General features: G+C 49.8%; 1 protein-coding gene across 2 annotated transcripts in view; it reads left to right on the top strand.

The window, feature by feature from the left end:
• The window catches only part of UNC13C (unc-13 homolog C), a 133,516-nt gene that overhangs the window by 20,445 nt on the left and 89,767 nt on the right, over nt 1-23,304 (top strand). For both annotated transcript variants that reach the window (XM_028705840.2, XM_028705838.2), the window contains exons 3-5: nt 7,237-7,259; nt 7,836-7,897; nt 19,180-19,258. In XM_028705840.2, coding sequence (XP_028561673.2) covers nt 7,237-7,259; nt 7,836-7,897; nt 19,180-19,258 — 164 coding nt within the window. The remainder of the gene's footprint in view (nt 1-7,236; nt 7,260-7,835; nt 7,898-19,179; nt 19,259-23,304) is intronic.

Below are 23,304 nucleotides of genomic sequence, written 5' to 3'. Positions count from 1 at the left end.
TTGGACTCCAAATTGCTTGCCCCTGTGACCCTCCCTGATCCCTCCCAGTACCCACAGTTACAGAGAGCACTTGGGGGCTGGGAAATGGCTCTGTGCTGCACCCTTCCAGGGAAATCAGGGGGCTAAGGGGGGGGGACCAGCAGTGGAGCTTGGCAGCTTCTGGAATAAAAATTCCTAGAACTGGAACTTACTGGACTCTCCCCCCCCCCCCTGCCTTGAGAGTTGCTCAGAAATGCTCATTTACCCCATAATTAAAGGTGACACAGGGCCTGCCTGGAAAGCTTGCATTTCAGACCCTCCAAGTGTCCCTATTTTCCAGGGACGTCCCTGATTTAGAGAAGCTATCCCAGTTTCTGATTTGATCCTGGAATGTCCTGCTATTCCTTAGCCTGTCCCTAATTTCATTGGAGAAAAGTTGGAGGGGATGGAGTTATTTGCCTCCGGAGCTGTCTGAAGGCAATCCTGTATAGGGAAGTGGGTTTTTTTTATGTTAATGCTTTATTATGGTTTTTTTATATGTTGGAAGCTGCCCAGGGTGGCTGGGGCAACCCAGTAAGATATGTAGGGTATAAATAGTAAAATGATCATTATGGAATGGGACATCCTTATTTTCATTGGAGAAATGTTGGAGGGTATGGCTTTTGCCATCAGACAAACCAGGCAGGGAGGAGCCAGGCTGTTAATTTGCTCTGTACAAGGTTCCACCCTTCTCCCAGACAAACATGCACATACACAAATTCTCTCTCTCTCCCTCTGTTGCTTACGCAGCTCCTAGTTACAGGCCGCGGAGCTCCAATTAAGTCAAAGTCCTCCTGTGTGAGCGCTCTAATTCTTCAGTGTGTGCCCTCAATTAAACCATGTAATTTGTAGTGTAATGGTTCTTTTACACAGGAAGCCTTGAGTATAGTTTCTAAATGCTGTGAGATATTTGTTAAGCCCTGCGTAAGAACGCCGTCTCCCCCAACAGCCCATTTGCTGATGGATCAGTCACTTTGGGGAGGTGACACAACCTCTTAAGATGCATCTCCCCTCCCTCCTCGTTTTAATCATTCCACCACCTCCGCTGTAATTAAGGTATTGTAATTGAATTGGCTTTATTTCCATGGCCAAGAGAAAGAGTTTTAATTATTGCCATACATCTGTGTGATTTATGCCCATGGTTTTGCCCCCATATTAAGTATTGCAAGTTAGTTGATGGTCCTGGGCAGCTTGGAAGAAGAGTACAGAGGGCTGGGAAGGAAGCAGCTGGGCTACCGACAGGAGAAGGGGGAGACCCCCCCTCCAAGGAATGGGCAATGCTATCCATCCATGTCATTAGGCTTCAGCATCGCTGAACTTTCAGATTTGAAAATAAGGGATCTGCAGCCTCGAAAATAAGGGATCAGCAGCCTCACCTGTCCCGGGGCCAGTCTACTGGATATCGAACAATCCGGGATAGCAGCAGAAAGCAGCAGGAAACTGCGCTGGAATAAGGGAATTTCCCGCAAAAAAAGGGAAGGTTGACAGCTATGGGCCTCAGTTGCCTTCATAGCAACAGCACTGTTTTTCAACCATCCTGACTTCCTTGCAAGCCAGGGAAGTCAGCTCTTTATTTTATTTTGCACCAGCTTATTTTCCTCATAGGAAAACACAAAGAGGGGAAAGAGTGGGAGAATCTTCAACATGTGCAACTTCTCCTTTGGTCATGTTGGGGGTGACAGTCCCAGGAAAAGGGCTGTTTGCTCGTGGTCTAGTAGCAAAGGGATTTGCTTGCCGATCAGAAGGTCGGCGGTTCAAATCCCCACAACGGGGTGAGCTCCCATTGCTCAGTCCCTGCTCCTGCCAACATAGCAGTTCAAAAGCACGAAGTGCAAGTAGATAAATAGGTACCACTCTAGCGGGAAGGTAAACGGCGTTCCGTGCGTTGCTCTGGTTCACCAGAAGCAGCTTAGTCATGCTGGTCACATGACCCGGAAGCTGTACGCCGGCTCCCTTGGCCAATAAAGCAAGATGAGCGCCACAACCCCAGAGTCATCTGCGACTGGACCTAACAGTCAGGGGTCCCTTTACCTTTATCCCGCCCTAGGCAGATGCCAAGCTCCCATGCTTCCGTGATTAAGGTTGGGGAGGGAAGAGTATCCAGTGGCTTCAACTAGGCAGCAGTGGCTCTGAAAGGGAGAAGCATTTGGGGGCACCCTAACAAGAGGGTCTGGGGACTCCTTTCCTCCCAGTCATTGTGCCCAGTGGCCGCTCTGTGGGTGACTACCAGGCCCTGAGATGCCATCTTGGAGAGAGCTTCCATGCTGACACTTAGCTTAAGGAAGCATCTGGCACAATTGCAAAAGCAAATTAAGTACTTAGCTGTAGACCACTGTGAAATGACAAGGGGCTTCTCTGGCTTGCATAATTCTGGACTGACAAGCCACCTCCTTGTCAGCTTCAATGGCACCAGCCTGAAGCACACCAAGCAGCCGGCCTTGGTCAGTTCCAGCTTGGTGGTCCAGCTAGCTGCGCTTGAGCTAGCCTTGTGGCCTGAAGCAAGGGGAAAAGTGAGAAAGCCACGGTCCATCCACTTAGCAGACATGGTTGCCTATTGGAGACAGGCTGGCTTCAGCGCCATCCAGTATTCCCAGATCTGCACCACAATATAAAGCAGAGGCTAAGGTTGCCATATGTCTCGGAAAACCTGGACATGTCCTCTTTTTCTGGGCCAACATGCCCATCCAGGTGGATTTTTACATTTTAAAGGAAATGTCTGGGTTTAGGTGGTTATTTTTGGGCTGTGGCTGCTGCCAGCCCGAGCCAAGAAAAGAGGCACGCGGGCACGTTGGCCTCACACGCCCACACCCTTACATCACTTTCTCTGGCTTGGGCTGGCAGCGACTTGGGCTGACCTCTCTTTTGCTCTTCAAGATATGGCAACCCTAGCAGAGGCAGAGAACAGCAGGAGGAGGCATAAAAATAGGGACAACTGAAAAAGACGTGCAAGATCTATAAAAGACAAAATGAAGACTCGTGGGTGTGCTTGTACGCAATGTTACTGTTTCTCATTCTGTGAAAGTGTATGTGTAAAATCAACATGCCAATAAATAGCTTGGCGGTGCTATAGCCAGCCTGCTTGCTCAGCTTCTGGCTCCCAATTGCCTCCTTCCTTCCTTCCTTCCTTCCTTCCTTCCTTCCTTCCTTCCTTCCTTCCTTCCTTCCTTCCTTCCTTTCTCTTCTCTCATGCAGCTTATTTCCCTGTTCTTGGAAAAGCATTCCCCCATTGAGGCAGGCCTGGTACGGGAGGAGTAAAACCACTGGCAGGTGGGAGCCCAGCTGCGCCCCACCCCACTTTGGGGGGATGTGAAACCCAGAGGTGCAAGGCCAGTATTGGTGAGAGGAGACAGAGAGCACCCAGCTTCCACTCCTCTCACCGGGCCCCAAAGTGCTTAGCTTTTCTCTCCCGCCTCCCTTACGCATCATGAAGCCAGACAGTCTCAGCCCAGGATGCAGCAACATCCCTTGGAGCCTGCACAAACACAGCCAAGAAACCCAGCAGCGAGTATTAAGAAGTTTGTAAAAATAAGGTTTTAAAAGGCAACAAGGGGGAAAGCAGAAGAGAGCCAGCGTGGTGTAGTGGTTAGGAGCAGTGGACTCATAATCTGGTGAACCAGGTTCGCTTCCCCACTCCTCCACATGCAGCTGCTGGGTGACCTTGGGCTAGTCACACTTCTTTGAAGTCTCTCAGCCCCACTCACCTCACAGAGTGTTTGTTGTGGGGGAGGAAGGGAAAGGAGAATGTTAGCCGCTTTGAGACTCCTTCGGGTAGTGATGAAGCGGGATATCAAATCCACACTTCTTCTTCTTCTTTAAGAAAATAAAGAAAATGTTTAGAAGGTAGACCTAGAAGCTGCTGGGCACTCCTTCACCAAAATGAGAGTCGTTCTCGCATTAAGTAACTCAGCATCTCAGATGGTCAAATAGGGGTGAGAGGCAATGCTGTGTTGGCAGTAGCCCAGTTTTAAGACCATTGAGACAGGTGGGCTCCAACTCATCTGCATATTTACAGAGCTAAGGTGATGTCATTGTCATCACCTGGGAAAGGTGGGAGGTGGTTAACTGCTGCTGGACTTGCCCAGCTTTGAAGCCCAGCAACAGGCAGTTGTGTGGCAGCACATGTGTGATGGAGGACTATAGAAGCCAGGTCATCTGAAAGGGACAGGATGGGTGGCAGGGGGTGGGGCGGCGGCGGCAGGATTTTGCCACCAAAAATGGGCCCCCTCCCCTGGGCAGGTCCATCTCAACAGAGTTGTAGCATGATATGAGTGATTTGCAAAATATTTTCCAAATACGGAAAGAAAATAGCATGAAATTGACAGCACTTTGTTGACTCAGAAGGGTCTTTAATATAAAGCTTTCCCTCCTCTAGCATATAGATCACCATGTAGCGGAGTCTCTTTTTCCTGCACTATTGAAGTGTGTGTGTTGCAGGTAGTGGAATGTCCCCTCACCAGCTGCCCAGTGCTGAGATGCCCACCAGGAGTCATGTAACAAAGCCCAGCCTTACAGCTTTCCTTCCTCCTATACAAAGGCTCATGTTTTATCATTCTCCATCATGTCTTTTGCTTGTAATGTAAGGGTTCATTTGCTGGCAAGAGCAGAAGCCAAACAAGTCATCTTATACTATCATTGTAGAGTTAAAACTAAGCGGCTCATGGTGTAAGAGCCGACGGATCTGTCGGCAGCTTCATACACCAGGGCAGCAGGGGTTCCCCACCCCTAAGGCGATGACCATTTGACCTCCTTGGGACAGGGCTCTGGGGAGACCAGGAGGGTTGAGGGTCCAAGCTAAAGGCTTAGGTGCCTAGGGCTCAGCTGCTTTGGCATTGGGTGCAAATGTAACTAATGTGAACATGAATTCAGCTGCAGCAATTTCCTCGATCACAGCGGATGGACAAAGCAGAGCTGCCGCCACTACGGACATGGCTAGAGACTGCCTCTCTTCGCAGCCCAGCTCAGACTGTGCTCTCCAGAGGCGGTTGGGGCCTCATCGCTGCTTACCTTTTGACTGTGTGATTCACACGGCATGTCCGCAAAGACAGTAAAAGAGTCTGATTGGCATTTCACTGCCTGAGCAAGTGAGGGATGCTGAATCCAGTGTCCTGGCATGCAGGTGACCTGATGCAACAAGAGCAGACTCACACCCTCTTCCTCAGTTCTCTTGCACGCCAGGGCTTCTCTGGTAGCAAAATGGCAAGAAGACATGAAACTGTTGGTCACCACCTTTGCTACAGGGCAGCAAGACCATACAGAAGGGGTGGGGGAACCTGTGGCCAGCAAGGCCAATTGTCAGGTCCAAGGACAACATCTGGAGGCTACACTGCTGGCTACTCCAGGTGCTGACCAATGAATCAGGGCCATTCAGAGGCCAATGGGTCCAACTGGGTTCCAGTTCTTCAATTCTTGCTCTAGTCTCGATGTCAGAGATGGGGAGCCTGTGGCATAGCCAATGACCAACCAAGAATGACAGGAGCTGTCTTTCAGATGTTGTTGAACTCCGCCCCACTGGTTATCCCTAATTTAGATGGTGCCACCATGATGAAGAGGATGTGAAGCATGGTGAACTTTAACTCTGGTGCCAACCCAGCAGCGGTGGCAGCAGGTGACCTGCCTTCTCTCCCTTTTTGGTGCTGGGTTGCTGCTGCCGTCCACTGGTCTACTCAGAGTAGGGGGCTGCCTGCCAAATTCCTGCCTGACAGCTTCAGCCCCCCTCCTCTCCAAAAGTAGCAGGTATTGTTAAAGTGTTCTGAGAAACACACAAAAAAGAAAGCATTGCAGCCAAGAAGTCTGGTCAAGCATTTTATTTAAGGGGGCTGTAAAAAGGTGAAGGGGGAAGCAGCAGTGAGGGTGCACAAGCAAAAGGAAAATAAAACAGTGAGGGCATATCCACAGTTACCTGTCCTCTGCTCTTTCCAGGCACTGTCCGTGCTTTAAAGCTCCATGTTTGAGCGCCCCCCCTTTTTTTTTTTTTGCTCTGGAACTTTCCCCATGAAAACTTGCTCTTTAAAGTTCAATCGGAGCAAACGGCAATACGCAGGAAACACGGTTTGACGTTTACTCCAATCGAGCACTAAAGGTCAGTGTGGCTAAGCCCTTGGTTGCAGGATTAGGGGCAAAAGAATGTTGAATCTCTTGGCTCAGGTAGGCTCTGATCAACAGGTGACTCCTCTCAGCAGCCAGCTAGAGAGGCGACCTGTGGCCACCTTTGGGGGTGTTGGAGGATGGGGCGGCCCCTGTGCTTGTTACTGCTGGAGTGGTCCAGCTTCCCTCCTAAGCTGTCGGCAATATGTGTCGTTGACACCTGAGAGAAATACTGTCAAGCACGCCCTGTTCTCTTGAGTGTAATTTGCTTTAACTGATTTTAATTTTGTATGTTTAAATTGGTGTAACTCACCTTTGGACCTTACGGTGAAGGGCCGAGTAAGAAATCTAAATAATAATAACAGTAATAATGTGGCCTCTCCACTTGGACATGTTGGAGGACTAGGGAATCTGCAAGTCTGAAAGACACAGGCTGCACTGCAGACGTCACTTCAACACTCCTAAGAACTCAAGAGGAGCCCTGCAGGTGGATCAGATCAAAGGAGAACCACCTAGTCCAGCAGAGGTGGCTTTTCTTCTTCGGAGAATGATGAAATATGTGATAATCATCAGCAAGATTAGTTTTTCTCTCTCTCTGACAGCTTTATATTTTTATAGCATTGGTGAACAATGTGCTAATGTAGAGCTCATTCTGCAGCATGAAATGTGAGAGACAATTGGAAGTGCCATATGCTCACTGCTTTCCTTGGTGAGATTTCTGAGCAGATTTGTTAGAATGATGCAAGGGCCTTTGTTTCTACTGTGTGCCAGAAGGGAGGCACACAAACACCCCTCCCAGAGAGATGCCTAGCAGTGAGCTGAGAGCAGTGCCCCAAATGATGTCGCAGCCTCCTCTGGCCTGAGTCTATGGGGCTGGCTTCCCAGCACCACCACTCAGTGACAGTCCAGATCTTACCGGGCCTAAAACGCACACCTGGGCTTGGGGTGGGGGCATCCAGCCTCTCTTCTTGATCTGTTCCTCTTTGCTTCATCCCCAGAGTGCAAAGCCAGGGCTGTGAGGGCTGCCTGGCCAGGCTCTGGGTAGGATTGTAACTGTTCACTCTGAGCTATGCACAGTTTCTTGGAGACTCTTTGATCTAACCTTTATTCCTCCTCTTCCCGATTCTCTTTCAGATAGCAGTTCTGTGGATGAAAAGGTTCCAAAATCACCTATTTCCTTAAAGGGTCATGTCTTTTGTTGGACTGTTTGTTTTGTGACTCAGTTGACCTGTTTGGTCCCTTCATTTGAGTTGTGAGATGGCGCATGTTTCCCCTCCCCCAGCTTTCCATGCTTCGTCTGTCCTCCTCAGTTGATGTCTTCCAAATGCCTTCCATTGATATGCAGAGTGAACCCTCACTGTTGTGATTCTCTGACCTCATAAGTTGTGCCAGCTCAGGGGGTCCGCTACGGTCAAACCTGGTTCCCAGTTTTGCTGCCCTGCTGTGGCAACCTGTCGCCTAGGCCGCTGCCAACCCCCACCCCTGCTTGCACTCCAGGATTTGCAGGGAAACTGCCTGCGGGGGGTTCCTGGGCGCCCCCAGCAGCCGCCCTGCCGGAGGTTTCTCTCTAAATGCTGAACGTGGCTCTGTTGTCTTTTCAAACGGGAAGGACTTCAGCTTTGGCGTGGAGCTGGCCCTGCTTAGCAACTCCATCCTAGGTGTCTTCTGTGTCTGGCACACTCTGCTCGCCCCACCCCCAGAGTAACCGAGATTTTCCTTCTTCCCCATTCAAGGCTCGCATAGTCAGCGGAGGGTCTTTGGACGCTTCCAAGCTTGCAATCCAAGCCTTTGCTGGGTAAGTATTGGGCGCAGCTGCACCGTGAGCGCGAGTGTCAAGTCTGTTGTGTCCTTTGCGTTTGTGTTCCCAAGAAAAGCATACACAGCTCTGCATAAGGTAGGAAGAGAAATCAGAAATTCCTTGGGAGGCCACGGCTAAGACTCGGGTGGCTTCGAACAATGCTGGAGCTCCAGAAGTGGTTTGCCTCCAGCTCCCAGCAGCCACAAAATAGCCAGTGGTCAGGGATGGTGATGGGGATTGGAGGGTGCTGAGCCATTGATCCCCCATGATGTGTGTCCCCTGGCAAAGCCTTGATGCTGAAGGCAGCAAAAGCATGTCGTCATGGGTTTGTTTGGTTGGTTAGGTTTGCTTCTGTATCCTGCCTGGAAGGGGTATGTGAGCCCTTGGTTGCCTTTCCTCCAGAGCAGTTGCTTGGAGGGCTCCCCTCTTCTCTGGGCGGACAAGGCTTCCTCCTTGCGCCTTTGCTGTGTCTCCTTGGCTCTGCTTGGGATGTGTGGCTCCATCCAGCTGCAAAGGATCCAGATCCCTTTCAGTGCGAGAGGCACCATCACTGGCACATACAAGTGCATTGCAGCCCCTTCAGAGGACGGTTCTGTTGACGTTTGCTTCACGGCAGGCTGCCAGTTAAGAGGAAGGGAGCAGCTCAACGCCCCCAAACGCTCTGTCAACTGGCACTTTCCAAACAAGATCTTGCTGACACACTGGAACTAATGTGGACGCAGAAAGCACCTTGAGCCATGCCTCTTTCCTTCCAGCTGCTCAAACGACAGGTGGTCGTTTCATGACTTCAGAGCATGGCTGAGGTCTAGTAGCTCCTGGTTCACGCACATGTACAATGTGGTCTGCCCAGGATATGTGGAACTATGGCTGTGGCAACGTTTTGCAGGCTGTACTTCTTAGGCGGATGATAGATGTCTTTGAGTTTGCATCAGATGCTGGGGGTCATGGGGGTGTTTCTGTGTTGCCTCCTTTTTCATATGTGATGGGATATTGAATGAGTTTTGTACACTCTTTTGTGTTATAGATCTTGTTTCCTGTGGGTGGGAAGGGGAGATTGGATTGCATTAGATTGCTGTGTCCATCTCTCCTTCTCCTGCTCCACCTTCTCAGAAACTTTTAATGTTGCAGTCAGATCACTCACCATTCAGATGCTCCATCCTGCAGGGTTCGAAGTCTGATGCAGCTGATTTGACAGCATGAAAACAGGAGGATATTATAAAGCAGAGAAATGAGTGTTTCTTTCAAGTTGGTTGAAAAGCTGCTTTAAGCTGTGAGCCTGTGGGCTGATCCACACTTGCTTTTTGCCCCACGCTTTCCAGGCACAGCTCTACGTTTTCCTGGTTTGCATCTGACCACTCCCCCTGCCCGCAAGCTGCTTTTCCCAGGAAAACCTGCTCTTTAACACTGAATCGGAACAAACAGCAATTTGGGTTTCCTTGGCTTGTTGTTTGCCCCAATTCAGTGGAGACCCTCAGGCACAGAGTAGCAGTCGATTCTGATTCTGCAGTGCCACCCTTTTCTCCTCAAACAAACTGCACTCCTCCCTCTTGACCCCATCAATTTAAACAAAAGCTAATTTTACCAAGAAAAGCACTGGCGTGACCATTTCACTCGTGGTCAACAGTGTCAGTTAAAGGACACACCTAACTGAAAGTAAGGGATGCAGGTGGCGCTGTGGTCTAAACCACAGAGCCTAGGGCTTGCTGATCAGAAGGTCGGTGGTTCGAATCCCCACAATGGGGTGAGCTCCCGTTGTTCGGTCCCAGCTCCTGCCCACCTATCAGTTCAAAAGCATGTCAAGTGCAAGTAGATAAATAGGTACCACTCCGTCGGGAAGGTAAACGGTGTTTCTGTTCGCTGCTCTAGTTCGCCAGAAGCAGCTTAGTCATGCTGGCCACATGACCCAGAAGCTGTCCTAGGACAAACAGCGGCTCCCTTGGCCTATAGAGCGAGATGAGCACGCAACCCCAGAGTCGTCCATGACTGGACCTAATAGTCAGGGGTAGCTTTACCTTTAACCAAGAACGAGTCCCATTAAACTCACCAGGGCTTACTTTTGAGTAGACATGTAGATAGGATTGTGCTGTAGAATTAAGAGGCATTGCTTTGTTTGATAGGAATGGCGGGGGGAGTTGCTGTGCCAAGACCCTGGGACTCCAGACCCGTACAGCCCCCTCCTTACCCGCCTTCTGGCAAGAGATGAAAAAGTTCCTTTTGGGAGAGGCCTTTCCCTTTGTAGGCCTGACTTCTATCGCTCTCTGCGGTGGCCAGTGGAGGGGAGGTGGAGGGTATTTAATGCCATGGTACTTTCACACTACTGGCTTTTAAAATCTGTTTCTCTGCTGATCTGTTTGTTTATCAGTTCTTTCCTTTGCTTCCTTGTGTTTTGCAATGCTTGTTTGTGCTCTCCTATGAACTCTTTGAAGGGATAAATATTGTGAGAAAATGTAAACACAGTTGAAAGAGGGACAGGCTGGATCTTCTGCAGAAATAATTTCTCTACAGCGGTCCATTAGGGAACACAGACTTTGTTTCAAGCTACAGCTCATCCGCAATGCAATGCAAGGGAAGGGCAAACGGACTGCTGGGGGGGTGAGGATAAAGGCTTCTTCCTTGCTGCGTTGCACCCATCCCCTGAGTCCAAGGCAATGGTCATGAGGGAGGCAGGCAAATCGTGACCCTCTAAGCACCAGCGACCTGGCGAGGGCTAGTTTTGCTAAGCCTGTGCCACTCTGCTTTCCATCGCTTGCATACAGCACTTGAGCTGAGCATACTGCCCATTCTGCTCAACGTCCTGCAGCCCTTCTGATTCTGAACCATTTGGCTTCAGGGCCTGTTCCGGCCCTCAGGCTCTTTGCAAGCGACCCCACACCCCACGACAGACTGAGTTTCCAATTCTTTTTTGAACTCTGCACTTTTAAACAAGGTAGCAATTTGGAGCATGTTCACCCTAGACAGTTGGAGTATTTGTGAACATTCTGCGACCCCACACCAGTACAGCGGGGGAAAGGTTCTCAGGCAAGGTAGAAGTGGCACTCCAGCTCTAGGCTTATTTTACATCTTGAAAGGTTTCCATATCCCAATCCTAGACAGTCCCAGCAGTTGTGCTTCTCTACCACCTTGGGAACATCCCACAATGCTTGCTTGCTTGCTTGCTTGGACTCAAATCAACCAGCACAGGAAGTCAGTCTGTTTTGTTGCAAAGTGTTATGCATGGCTCTTTCAGCCTTCCAATTGAAAGAGAAATTCTGCTTGACTAAGTGGGAAATCAAGCTAGGTTATGAGCCCATTAATACTCAAAGACACAGAATGGTGTGTCCAGGATATCTGGGATCTCCAAATAAGCCAATACTGTATGCGATTGTCCACACTTACCTTTCCTCCATGTCTGAGTGCCCTTTTTGTGCTCCAGAACTTTCTCTGAATTTACATTTGCTCCGATTCAGTTTTAAAGAGTAGGTTTTTGCAGGGAAAGTTCGGGGAGGGGGGAGCTTGGACATGGAGGGTTAAAGTGCAGGCCTCTGCCTGGAAAGAAAGGGTACCTAGATAAATAGGTACCACTCCAGCGGGAAGGTAAACGGCGTTTCCGTGCACTGCTCTGGTTCGCCAGAAGCGGCTTAGTCATGCTGGCCACATGACCCAGAAGCTGTACACTGGCTCCCTTGGCCAATAAAGTGAGATGAGCGCCGCAACCCCAGAGTCGGCCACAACTGGACCTAACAGTCAGGGGTCCCTTTACCTTTACCTTTATGCTGCTGCTGAGAGAGTGGCATACAAGGCCCCAAACAACATACAACCTGGGAATCTTCCTCCCCTAGCCTGCCCAGGCTTTTTAACTCTACCACGGAGGCTGTTTTTGTTATTCCATCCCCAGGTGAAGTCTGCCCTTTAGCTAGTCAGGAGAGGGGCCTTCTGGGTGGTGGCACCTGAACTTCCCAAACTAGGCCTGTTACAGAAACTATTTAGTTTTAGGTATCAATTTAAAACCCACCTCTTCTTCATCCAGGATGGCCTCGTGAAGAGGTGAGTTTGTTGGCCGCGATTATCGCGGCAACAGGGTATCATACGCCAATAATTTTGCATTGAGCTTTGTTATTAAATGGTTGCTATTGTATGTTTTGGTTTTACTCTAACACAACTTGGGATTTCTGTGCAACGAAGGGTGGAATGAAATTAGCAGGCAGGCAGGCGAATAAATAAACCCATGGATAGTTGCCTACTAGAGTGGGAGAATGACCTAATCTTTAGACATTACCAGGATCTTCCTGCAAGAGCCTCAAGGCTTTGCAACTGTGTGTGCACACAGATGGGGGTCAAATTGGCTGTGACTCTCTGGGGCCATGGTGGTCAGCTTCGCTTAGTATGTGGGGGTGAGCAAAACAAGCGGACTCTGCACCAAGGGCAGAGTTGGAAGTGACACAGCCCCTCGCACCTCCTTTAGACAAATCTGTGTTGCTGGTATCATGATGGCCTAACGCATATCTAAGGTGTGGGCTGCACTTGTGATCACTTCCAGCCACTCACACCTGGAGAGCTGGAAGTAAAAAAGGTAAAGGTACCCCTGCCCGTACGGGCCAGTCTTGACAGACTATAGGGTTGTGCGCTCATCTCACTCTATAGGCCGGGAGCCAGCGCTGTCCGCAGACACTTCCGGGTCACGTGGCCAGCGTGACATCGCTGCTCTGGCGAGCCAGAGCCGCACACGGAAACGCCGTTTACCTTCCCGCTAGTAAGCGGTCCCTATTTATCTACTTGCACCCGAGGGTGCTTTCAAACTGCTAGGTTGGCAGGCGCTGGGACCGAGCAACGGGAGCGCACCCCTCCGCGGGGATTCGAACCGCCGACCATGCGATCGGCAAGTCCTAGGCGCTGAGGCTTTTACCCACAGCGCCACCCGCGTCCCTGGAGAGCTGGAAAGGGGTAAACAAATTAATCAAGGGGCTGGAAGAACTCTTCTAGGAGGAAACATTACAACATTTGGTGCAGAAAATAGGTGAGGGGGCGGATGGGATAGAGGTGCCTAAAATTACATGTGTTGTGGAGAAAATAGATAGAGGAATAAGCCAAGGACAAACCTGAGTGGCGGGAGATGCAGGAACTCTCTCCACCACAAAGTATGGTGATGGAGAGCACTGGCTTAAAGGTACAGGGACCCCTGACCGTTAGGTCCAGTCGCGGACGACTCTGGGGTTGCGGCGCTCATCTTGCTTTATTGGCCGAGGGAGCCGGCGTACAGCTTCCGGGTCATGTGGCCAGCATGACTAAGCCACTTCTGGCAAACCAGAGCAGTGCACAGAAATGCCGTTTACCTTCCCGCCGGAGCGGTACCTATTTATCTACTTGCACTGGTGTGCTTTCGAACTGCTAGGTGGGCAGGAGCAGGGACCGAGCAACGGGAGCTCACCCCATCGCGGGGATTTGAACCACCGACCTTCCGATCGGCAAGCCCAAGAGTCTCAGTGGTTTAGACCACAGCACGGCCCCACAAGCATGAAGGAGGAAGAGAAGAGCGATCTCTCCACAGCTATTGCTGTGATGGCTGCAAGTTTTCTCTGTGATCAGCAGTACTCTGTGCCCCTGAGTACCAGTTGCTAGGCGCAGAGAACAGTAGAGGAGGCCTATGTGCTTAGCCTGTGGGCTTGGCTTGGTGAAGGAACCTGGCAGATCATGGGTGGGAAACAGTGCTGAGCTCAAAGGACCCTTGTTGTGACCCTGCAGGGCCTTTCTTTGGAGGACTGGGCAGATACACAGAGACGAGTGGGATGGCACCTGCCAGCTCATCTGAATTGTATTCAAAAGAGGATATTTTCCAAAGAAAAATAAGGGGATTGGTAAAAAGGAAATTGAGAGGTCCTCTTGTGGAGCAGGAGCTGGTTCAGTAGCAGGAAGCAGAGAGTCAGAATAAATGGACAGTTCTCCCAGCAGAGGGATGTAGAAAGCAGAGTGCAGCTGCTTCAACAGCAGCAAGGTGACAGGATCCCAACATCGTGTTACGATTCACAGGAGCAAAGGGAGGGTAGATTGTTGCCTTGTTGCCTTTCACATTGGTTGGGTAGTTTTAGGCCCACGTATTGATGTTTCCTTTCTGCTGAAGTGACGTCGGGTTTGGAATGTGGCTTTCCAGTAATCGTTAAGGTTTAAAATGGCTTTTATTGGAAGTACTGTTTGAACTGAGTTTTACAAAGTGGCCTGGATGAAGGACACTTTAGAAATGGAGGAAATAAATATGCCAAGCTGCATGTAAAACCCTCTTTACCGCTTGGCTGTAAATCTGGAGGCCCAAAGGGTCTGCTCAGTCTTGTCTAAGTGACATAACTGGACATTAGAAGCATGATTTCTTTGAAACCAAAGCTTTATGACTTGGGGAAGGATGGAGCCCGCAGTCCCTTGCCTTGTGTGGCAGAAGAGTGATCCTGGAAAGCTGGGGAGTCCGAGGTGCCTGGGGCCTCTCCCTTTTCACCTCGAGAGATGGCAGTGCAGACAGGTGCAATTAGCCGGCTCACTTTGGTCTTCTGCAAGGCTGCCCAGGGCAAAGGACGGCTGGCCAAGGAGAGTGTCCTGCTGGCCCCTCCCCAGCCCCAGCCTGGATGGTCCCAGAAGGTCCTCTGAGCAGCAGGTGGTTGGCAGCCACTCAGCATCCCATGTGACAGCATCATAAAGTTACGCAGGATAATCCCAGCATTAGCTGTGCTAATAAAGATGCAAATGGGGAGCAGAAGAGATGAGTGGGTTTAAGCAAACCCGGTCCCTCCCTCCCCTGCCCCGCATTTTCCTGTGGCATGAGCAGCCCCCTGGCTCTGAGCGCCCGCTGGCTTCTCACTCCCGGACCCATCCGGCCCATCCCCACGGCGGAGCCTGCATGATGGGAGGCGATAATGACTGCTCCGCTGCAGAGGAATTGGACTGATATTTTTGCTTGCTATTAAAGCTTCTTTAATCCCCTTTGGAAAGACAGTTAAGCAGTCTCTGTCATAGCATTTTAATATAGGCTCTTCTGTATAATTCCATCCTGCCGTCTTTTGCAGGGCTTAGTGTTTCTTCCACTTCTGCACTAACATTAAAATTACTCTGCCTGATATAATCTGAATTATGATTTAGGTGGAAATCTTGATGGGTGGCCTTTTGTTTGTTTTGCTTGCTGTTGTTGTTGTTGAGCCAAAACTGAGGGGAGGGAGAGGGAGTTTCATGAAAAATTCGGGCCCTGCGTCAAACGGTTTTGGGATGGAGGGGCTGCCAAACAAGGTGGTGATGTTTGCCCTTTTGCACCGAGGAGGCATTTTTCTCATTCAATGTGGCATGCCGGCATCATCCCATAACCAGATCTGATTGGCTACATGGCTTTATGTATTGTCTGGCTGATGTCAGGTCTCATGGAGACCCCAGGAGAGCGCTGGCAGTTTCATGAGACTTCCTGGGAGTAGTGGCACTATAAGAAGTGGTGGCCATTCCAAGATCTGGTCTCCCTCCCTTGATGCTAGTTCTCTTATAGGGGATGTCATCGGCCATCGTTACAGGGTGGTTCAGATATGTCAGCAGCATCCTTGTGCCATAGCAGGGTTAACCCCAATTCTTGAATGTCATCATCCCTGGCATTTCAGGAGACAAAGTTGAAGTTGTTGTAAGAAGGTTGAGGTTGGCTTTTACAGCCCAACTCCCCATCAAGGGACTCTGTGTCCCTTGAGGTCTGCTATTGGTCAGAGACTCAATTGGAGGCTACCAAGGAGGCAAGGCAAACTGTTGATCTTCATTGGTCTGCTGCAACCGTCTCCCTGCAAGTAGATGAGGGGCCCAGAACAAAAGTATGTTACAATTTTTAAACCCTTGGGATAGACCACCCCAGAAATGTCATAGTTACTTTACAAAATGAGTTGTGCATGTAAATCAGATCATGCTCAGAGTTCATGTCTCTCCAACTTATTTACAAATCTGTCAGTCAAGATGCCTGATAATTGCCCTTCCTGGCCCATTAGAGACATCCTTTTGAAATGGTGAAGACCTTGGCTCCAGAATCCATTGTCAAGGACCTGTGACATTCACACATAGATATCTGCTCTTTTGACAGGTCAGCTTTGCTATTCAACAGATACTTGTCTCAAAGGGGTGACCTATCAGGAATTTCCTGTTATGTGACTTGAGGGGGTCCCTGAGATTGACTAGAGGCCAAACATGGCTGCTGCATTGCTCTCTGTACTATTTCAGACATGCGGTTTATGCACCTATGTATGTGTGTTTACTTTGTGCCCTTATGAGCATGCATTTTATTCATGACACCATAGAATTCTTTTAACAAAGTTTTTGGAAGCAGACTTTGACATGAGGTGTGGCTTGTGTGAGAGAGAGACCCTTGAAGTGTTCTGTTCATGGGCCTAGCGATGGTCTCTCTTGCCTGGCAGCCTCCGAAATCCAGAAGCCAACCCAGACTGAAATAGCAATGGGAAAGGAGAGACAAATTCCTCCAGGTTCAATAGTTGACCACCTTTGTGGGGCAATGTTTGTCCAGGAGGTCGCCCCTTCTCACTAATGATGTCTGGTCTAGGGACAAACTTATGCTGTTGCTATTATACTTGTGCGAGAACTGTTTAAAAAACAGCTTGCTTACAGCAGTTAGGGAATAGTAATAATTTATCACATGTTAGTGGACTTTTAACATAGCTCAGTTTTGGCAAGGCATCAAGGCATCTTTGCGCCATCTTCCCCGCTGCCTGTGTCCCTCCCTTAGGAAACTGCGGAATGGACAGTCGTTCTCTGGGGAGGGAGCACCGCAGAGTCTCTGTTCTTGGTGCTGCAAAAGAGAAGCCCACCAGCTGGTTCTGTGTTGCTGATAAAGTTGCATATTTGTCAGGGAAATGAAGACTGCACAGCCAGTGAGGGAAACAGAGGGCCAGTGTGGGGGAAAGGATGCCTTTGATTTGACCAGTTGGTGCTTAAAAGAGTGCGGCGGCTTTGGAGCTTGGATCTTGCCCTTTTGGGGTGGAAGATTTGCACTTCCTTCATGTTCCTATTTGCATTTCTTTACATTGCTTTCCCTGTGCTTGAGTTGGATAGAAGGGAGCTAGCCCTTGTATGCTTTTGCAAGGGTAAGTTTGAAATAAGTGAAATTAACGTAGGTGGTTCTGTTGGCAGCAGATTCTCAGCTGAAGCAGGAGAGCCAGGAAGACCTGCTGCTGCTCCCTGGCAAGATCTGGCCAGCCACAGGACAGTTATTGCCACCCCCGCCAGCCAGCCATTGTTTTACTGTTGCGTTCAACACCTAACCAAAGCCTGACCAAAAAATGCACAGATCAAACTGGTGCAACATCCAAAGAGCCCTGAATCTGGATCAGGCCAGAGGAAACCCATCTAGCCTAGCACCCTGTGGCCAACCAGATGCCCATTATGGGAAGCCCACAAGCAGTTGGTGGCCATCATGACATCTTGGGGGGACCAAGTTTCATAGTTTAACTGTGTGGAGGAGTCCTTCCTTTTGTCCTGAATCTTTCATTATGCAGCTTCATTGGAAAACCTGGTTGGGTCTGAGTTATCATTAGGAAGAACTTCCTGACAGTAAGAGCTGTTCGACAGTGGAATTTGCTGCCAAGGAGTGTGGTGGAGTCTCCTTCTTTGGAGGTCTTTAAGCAGAGGCTTGACAACCATATGTCAGGAGTGCTCTGATGGTGTTTCCTGCTTGGCAAGGGGTTGGACTCGATGGCCCTTGTGGTCTATTCCAACTCTATGATTCTATGATTATCATGAGAGAGGGAGAACAAGGCCTCCCCCATCCCGTTCTCCATGCAGCTCAGTCGGTAGAGCATGAGACTCTTCATCTCGGGGTTGTGGTTGGGCAAAAGATCCCTGCATTGCCGGGGGTTGGACTAGATGATCCTTGTGGTCCCTTCCAGCTCCATAATTCTGTGTGGCACCATGCATAATCTTAGGGCTTATTCGCACTTAGCTTTTGCTCCGCTTTTTCCCAGGCACAGGTCCGTGCTTTAAAACTCTGTGTCCAAGCTCTCTTCTTTTCGCGCCGGAGTTTCCCCCACCAAAACCCATTTTTGAAAGCTGAAGCACAGCAGCAATTCGGGTTTTCAGCGAGTTGCAGTCCAATACAGATTTAATGAGCAGGTTTTCCACAGGGAAAGCTCTGGAGTAACAAAAAGGGCGCTTGGACATGGATTTTTAAAGTGAGGACCGTGCCTGGAAAGCACAGCGGAAGGGGAAGTGTGGAGAAGCCCTTGCACACATCCGTCATGAGTTAGTCCAAATAAAGTTGGGTGTTTCCTTCCTCCCCTGCCTTTAAAACCGGTTTTAAATGAATTTAGGTCAGTTTACTGGGAAAGACTTTGGCACTCTATATTCTTTTATTTTACATCAGATGTCCCCAGTGCCGTTCCCCCACTGGATGCCAAGTGAACATCCATCCTGCCTCCAAGCTCGAATTTGGTGCAGTGAAGTACAAAGTGTCGTATTACGGAAAGTGTGTCACTGGCTCAGCAGCAGGACTTCAGAGATGATAGATGATAGATAGATAGATAGATAGATAGATAGATAGATAGATAGATAGATAGATATAGATAGATAGATAGATAGATGATAGATAGATGATAGATAGATGATAGATTAGAGCATGGGTTGGCAAACTAAGGCCCAGGGACCGGATCCAGCCCGCAGTCGATCCAGGAATCGCCGCGTGGATCGGCATGTGGATTCTGATCATTCAGGCTGCGCCATTCCTCCCTCCCCCCCCACACCTCCTCCCTCCCTCCTCCTGGCTTCTCCCCACCCTGCCTAGAGGAGGAAGGGGCTGGGCTTTGTTGAGTAGTGGTTGGCTGAGCACCATTTTAAGAAGCCCCTCTCTGGAGCCAGCCCTTTTGCGCCACTCATCGTCCCTCCGCCGCTGCCGCTGCCAGCCCCTGCCGCTCGTAAGGCACAGGTAAGCAGCCACTGGGGCTCTGTCCGGTGCTGTGGAGAAGGGAGGGGAGAGTTGGGGGGGATTCCCCCCCCAATATAGTCCAGCCCCCTACAAGGTCTGAGGGACAGTGGATCAGCCCCCTGCTGAAAAAGTTTGCTGACCCCTGGATTAGAGCTGTGCAGGAGCTTCCAATGTGATGCTGCAGCTCAGAGGGCCAATGTGATCTTTGTTGTCATTCACATCCCTTTTTCACAAACCTCAGACATTCCAGCGCTGTTTTTAATTGGTCTTATAGAATGTGTGATTCTGCGAAAGAATGTTTCTTTAAAACCGACAAAGAACACGTGTGATGTTTCTCTCCGTATTAGTCCGTATTTTCTCTCTTCTTCAGCCCCAACAGTGCACTGTATGGAATTGACAGCATGCCAGACCTGCGCCGAAAGAAGACGTTCCCCATCGTCAGAGATGTGGTAAGTTCCTGGCATTGTGCTGAACATGCGCCCCTGCATGCAATGACCGGCACCTGCTTTTCCTGGTCACAAGGGCTGTGCTGTTCCCTCCTTCACTTTGGAATTAAGCTGTGAGCAAGCCCCAAAGGAGGGGGCTGACTTCACCCTGGCGTAGGACCCTGGCTTAGAACAACATAACCTGTGGAGTCATGATGACCAACAATTAGTGATCTAATGGGAGTGATCTAGGGCAACATGTGAGACCACAAGAGAGTCACCTCGGCCTCCTTCCCTTTCCTAATAGCATGCTACATGCATGCAGACTTTTTCACATGGATGTGTGTGTTTTGCACTTCTCTGTATTAGCTGTGGAAGCTATATTCAGTTCTGGGAGAAACCTGGAGTCCAGATTTCCAGCGAATGAGGTTACAGAGTAGCTGGGAGTCCCCCAAAGATATTCCAAATAAAACAATATTATCATTCCTTTGCAATCAGATGCTTGCTACCATTTGCCACTTTCTCAATACAGTGCTACCTTGGTTCTCGAACTTAATCTGTTCTGGGAGTCCGTTTGGCTCCTGAAACCATTCGAAAACCAAGGTGTGGCTTCCAATTGGCTACAGGAGCTTCCTGCACTCAAGCGGAAGCCACGGAAGCTGCGTCAGACGTCCGGCTTCAGAAAATGTTTGCAAATGGAACACTTCCGGGTTTGCGGCATTTAGAAGCCGATTTGTTTGACAACTAAGCCGTTCGGGAACCAAGGTACCACCGTACAGCTGTGCTTTGCACTAACTGAGTTGCCGTTGTGCTCATGAGAGGGAGAAGTGAACCATGGGGCCTCCGTGTTTTTCTCTCTCCTGAGTCTCTTCTTATATGGATCCATCCAATTGCCTGTATGGATGTTTCTGAAATGGAGAAATAAATGCCAGCAGTTAATGTGGTTTCTCTGCTGCTTAGATACCAATCAGCTTATTAAGTGTTGCTTTGCCTGGTCCCAATAACACCTGACTATTAATGTTTTCTCTAATTTCTTCCTCATCAACGCTGGATTTCCCAGGCCATGGTAAGTGCTTCTCTGTTGATGAATGTTTTGAAATGTCATAATTAATCTTTTGTGTTCCAGGGCAGCTATTTGCTGCGGAAGAGAATTGCCTCATCATAAGCGCCACTTTAGTGCTAAATGGGTTTGCAAAAGAGTTTTGAGACCTATTTCAGAAAGAGATGATGGATGTCGGAGCCCTGAAATGATTCGGCTGGGTGGTGCACTCTGGGGCTGGCAGTGCAGTCTGCTGCCATGTCTGTACTGTTCAGAGGTGGGCCTGAGGCTCCAATCCTCTGCCCTCTTACTTGGGAGTAAGCACTGCTGATTTCAGCGGGGCTTCCTAGACATGTTTCTTCAGGTGTTCTGAGCCACAAGGCTGTATCTGTGCATGAGTCATAAGAATCATAGAATTGGAAGCGGGGTCTCTAGACCCAGCAACACACAGGAATCTTTGCCCAACGTGGGGCTCAAACGCTGCTGACACAGGGCTTATCCACACTTTTCCTCTGCTCTTTCCAGGCACACTCTACACTTTGCAGATCCATGCCTGAGCACCCTTGCTTTTGCTCTGGAGCTTTCCCCCAACGAAAACCCACTCTTTAAAGCTCAATCAGGGTAAATGGCAATCTGCAGAAAAGTCAAATTGACATTTACTCCGATTGAGTGCTAAAGAGCAGGTTTTCATGGGGAAAGCTCTGAGGCAATGCACACACACACCCGGGCAATGCTCAGACATGGAGCTTTTAAGCACAGACCTGTGCCTGGATAAAAAGTGTGGATAAGCCCACAGTAGTACTTAGCCAGATGCAGAGAAATACCCTTCCCCCCCCACACAAAAAAGGAGCTGAAAGCCATGCAGTCATTGAGCATTTGGACTCTGCCTCTGTATCTGCATTCTTCCTGCATTTTGGGGGAGAGGCGAGGAGGGGCAATTGGTTCCCAAGGGAGCAGGTGTCCTGGACCCATGCCCTTCCTGCTGGGTGCCCACCTTGGCACGGAACGCTGCTTCTCAGTAAATGGAATTAGGAAAGGCTGCATTCAATGGCCTCTGTTGTAGAATGGCTGGCGTCTGTGAAAGGTCTAGCATCATCACGGGCTCTTCCTACAGATTCTCTTTCCACCCTTTCTCAGGTTGCTCCCCCACCCCCCAGCCCAAGCCAGTTGCCCTGATGGCACTGGCCTGAAATGCCCTTGCTGAGATGCCTTTTTACACATAAGAAAACCCACTCGGGATAAGCAACCCTGCTTGGCTCTGGTGGGGGGGGGGGCACGGTGAGCTCCGTTCGCCCTCTGCTCAGCCCCCAACAAGATGATGATTCTCTCAAGTCTCAATTATTGATAAAGGCGTGCTACCCAATTTCTTCCATATGAGCTTGATAAATATTTTATAAAAACATAATTATGTACATTCCTCCTCCTCGTAAAAGGCAATCTGGAGGAGATTAGTAAGGAGGCTTGAGTGGGGCGAAGGTGCCTTGCTGGGTCCTCCGTCTCAAAATAGAGCTTCACACCCCCACCCTTCTTCTCTTCCCTCCCCAAGAGAACCAGCCTGTTCTCTCTACTGGTCCCTGAGCAGCTGGGGGGGGGGGGGAGTCCCTGCCGCCTCTCCTGCTCAAGGCCCATAAAGCATTTTTCTGCTAGGCAGGCTGCAGTGGGGCTCCTGTGGAGACACTCCATGAAGCCATAAGGAGGGAGGGAGGCAGCTGAGGGAGGGGAGAGGGCCTGCCCTTGTGTTGCAGCAGGGTTGGGGAGCGCTTGGGGGCTGGTACCTGAGGAGCCTGGCCTGTGTTGCGATCTGAAATATACTCGGAGTTGAGTGTGGATTTCATGCTCTTTATTCAGCTCATAGTAGTGAGGAATGGAAGTTTCCCCTGAAATGTCTGCTTTATATACATTATTTACACCATGGGCCCCACGTGATTGGCTAATTCTGGGATTCTCCTGTAGACCAATCAGGTTGCGGATTCACTTCTACCTGGAGTTGGATTGGGTGGCTCCTGCGGACCAATCAGACTGCTGCATTCTGAATCCTATTGTTCTAGGACCAATCAGACTGCTGCATTTTGGATCCTATTCAACTCAGTACATAACACGATCTGAGGGCCCGAGACAGAGCAACCCCCCAAACTGGCTTCTGTCTCCTGCGTCCCACAGGAGGTGGGTTCTGGTGCCCCCCCCTTTTTAGAGACCCTTTCTGGCAACATGGAGCCCTCTCCCAGCTCTCTCCCCATCCTCCCGCACTCTCCACTTGGTTCAGGTGGAATCCTTTAAGGGACCTGCCATCAGCGCAGCAAGAACGTCACGAAAGGCTCCACATCTCTCTGAAGGGAAATGTGTCGCTGTTTCGTGGTTGCTGGTTTTATATAATCGTTAACAGTCCATGGAAGCCCTGGAGGGCGAAAAGATTTCTCTGACTAACGTTTCACCTTTTGAATTTATTGGTGCTTCTGTTGTACTTTCCAAAGCACCAGAGGAGGTGCTGTGAGCCTGGACGGCATCTAAATCAGCTTCCTTGAGAGCCAGTGTGGTGTAGTGGTTAAGAGCGATAGTCTCATAATCTGGGGAACTGGGTTCGATTCCCTGCTCCTCCACATGCAGCTGCTGGGTGACCTTGGGCCAGTCAGACTTCTTTGAAGTCTCTCAGCCCCACTCACCTCACAGAGTGTTTGTTGTGGGGGAGGAAGGGAAAGGAGAATGTTAGCCGCTTTGAGACTCCTTAAAGGGAGTGAAAGGCAGGATATCAAATCCAAACTCTTCTTCTTAAAATAAATAAATAAATAAATAAATCAGCTTCCTTGAGTTGCAGCCTAACTGCAGCACCCACAGCACCCCCCAAGCAGCACCCCCACTTACAGAGAGAGATGGCCATGGTAGGGTTCAATGGGATTTTTGTGTGTGTCCCCCCCTGAAAAAAACCCTCCTCTTCTGCACCTATGCATTTGTCCCATATGGTCGCTGAGACAATATGACACTGGTCCTGAAAGACCTTCATTGGCTCCCAGTACATTTCCGAGCACAATTCAAA

Source organism: Podarcis muralis, chromosome 14 (assembly GCF_964188315.1).
Source record: "Podarcis muralis chromosome 14, rPodMur119.hap1.1, whole genome shotgun sequence".
Taxonomy (NCBI): domain Eukaryota; kingdom Metazoa; phylum Chordata; class Lepidosauria; order Squamata; family Lacertidae; genus Podarcis; species Podarcis muralis.
Note: the sequence above shows the minus strand (reverse complement) of the source record. Positions and strands in the feature narration are given on the sequence as shown.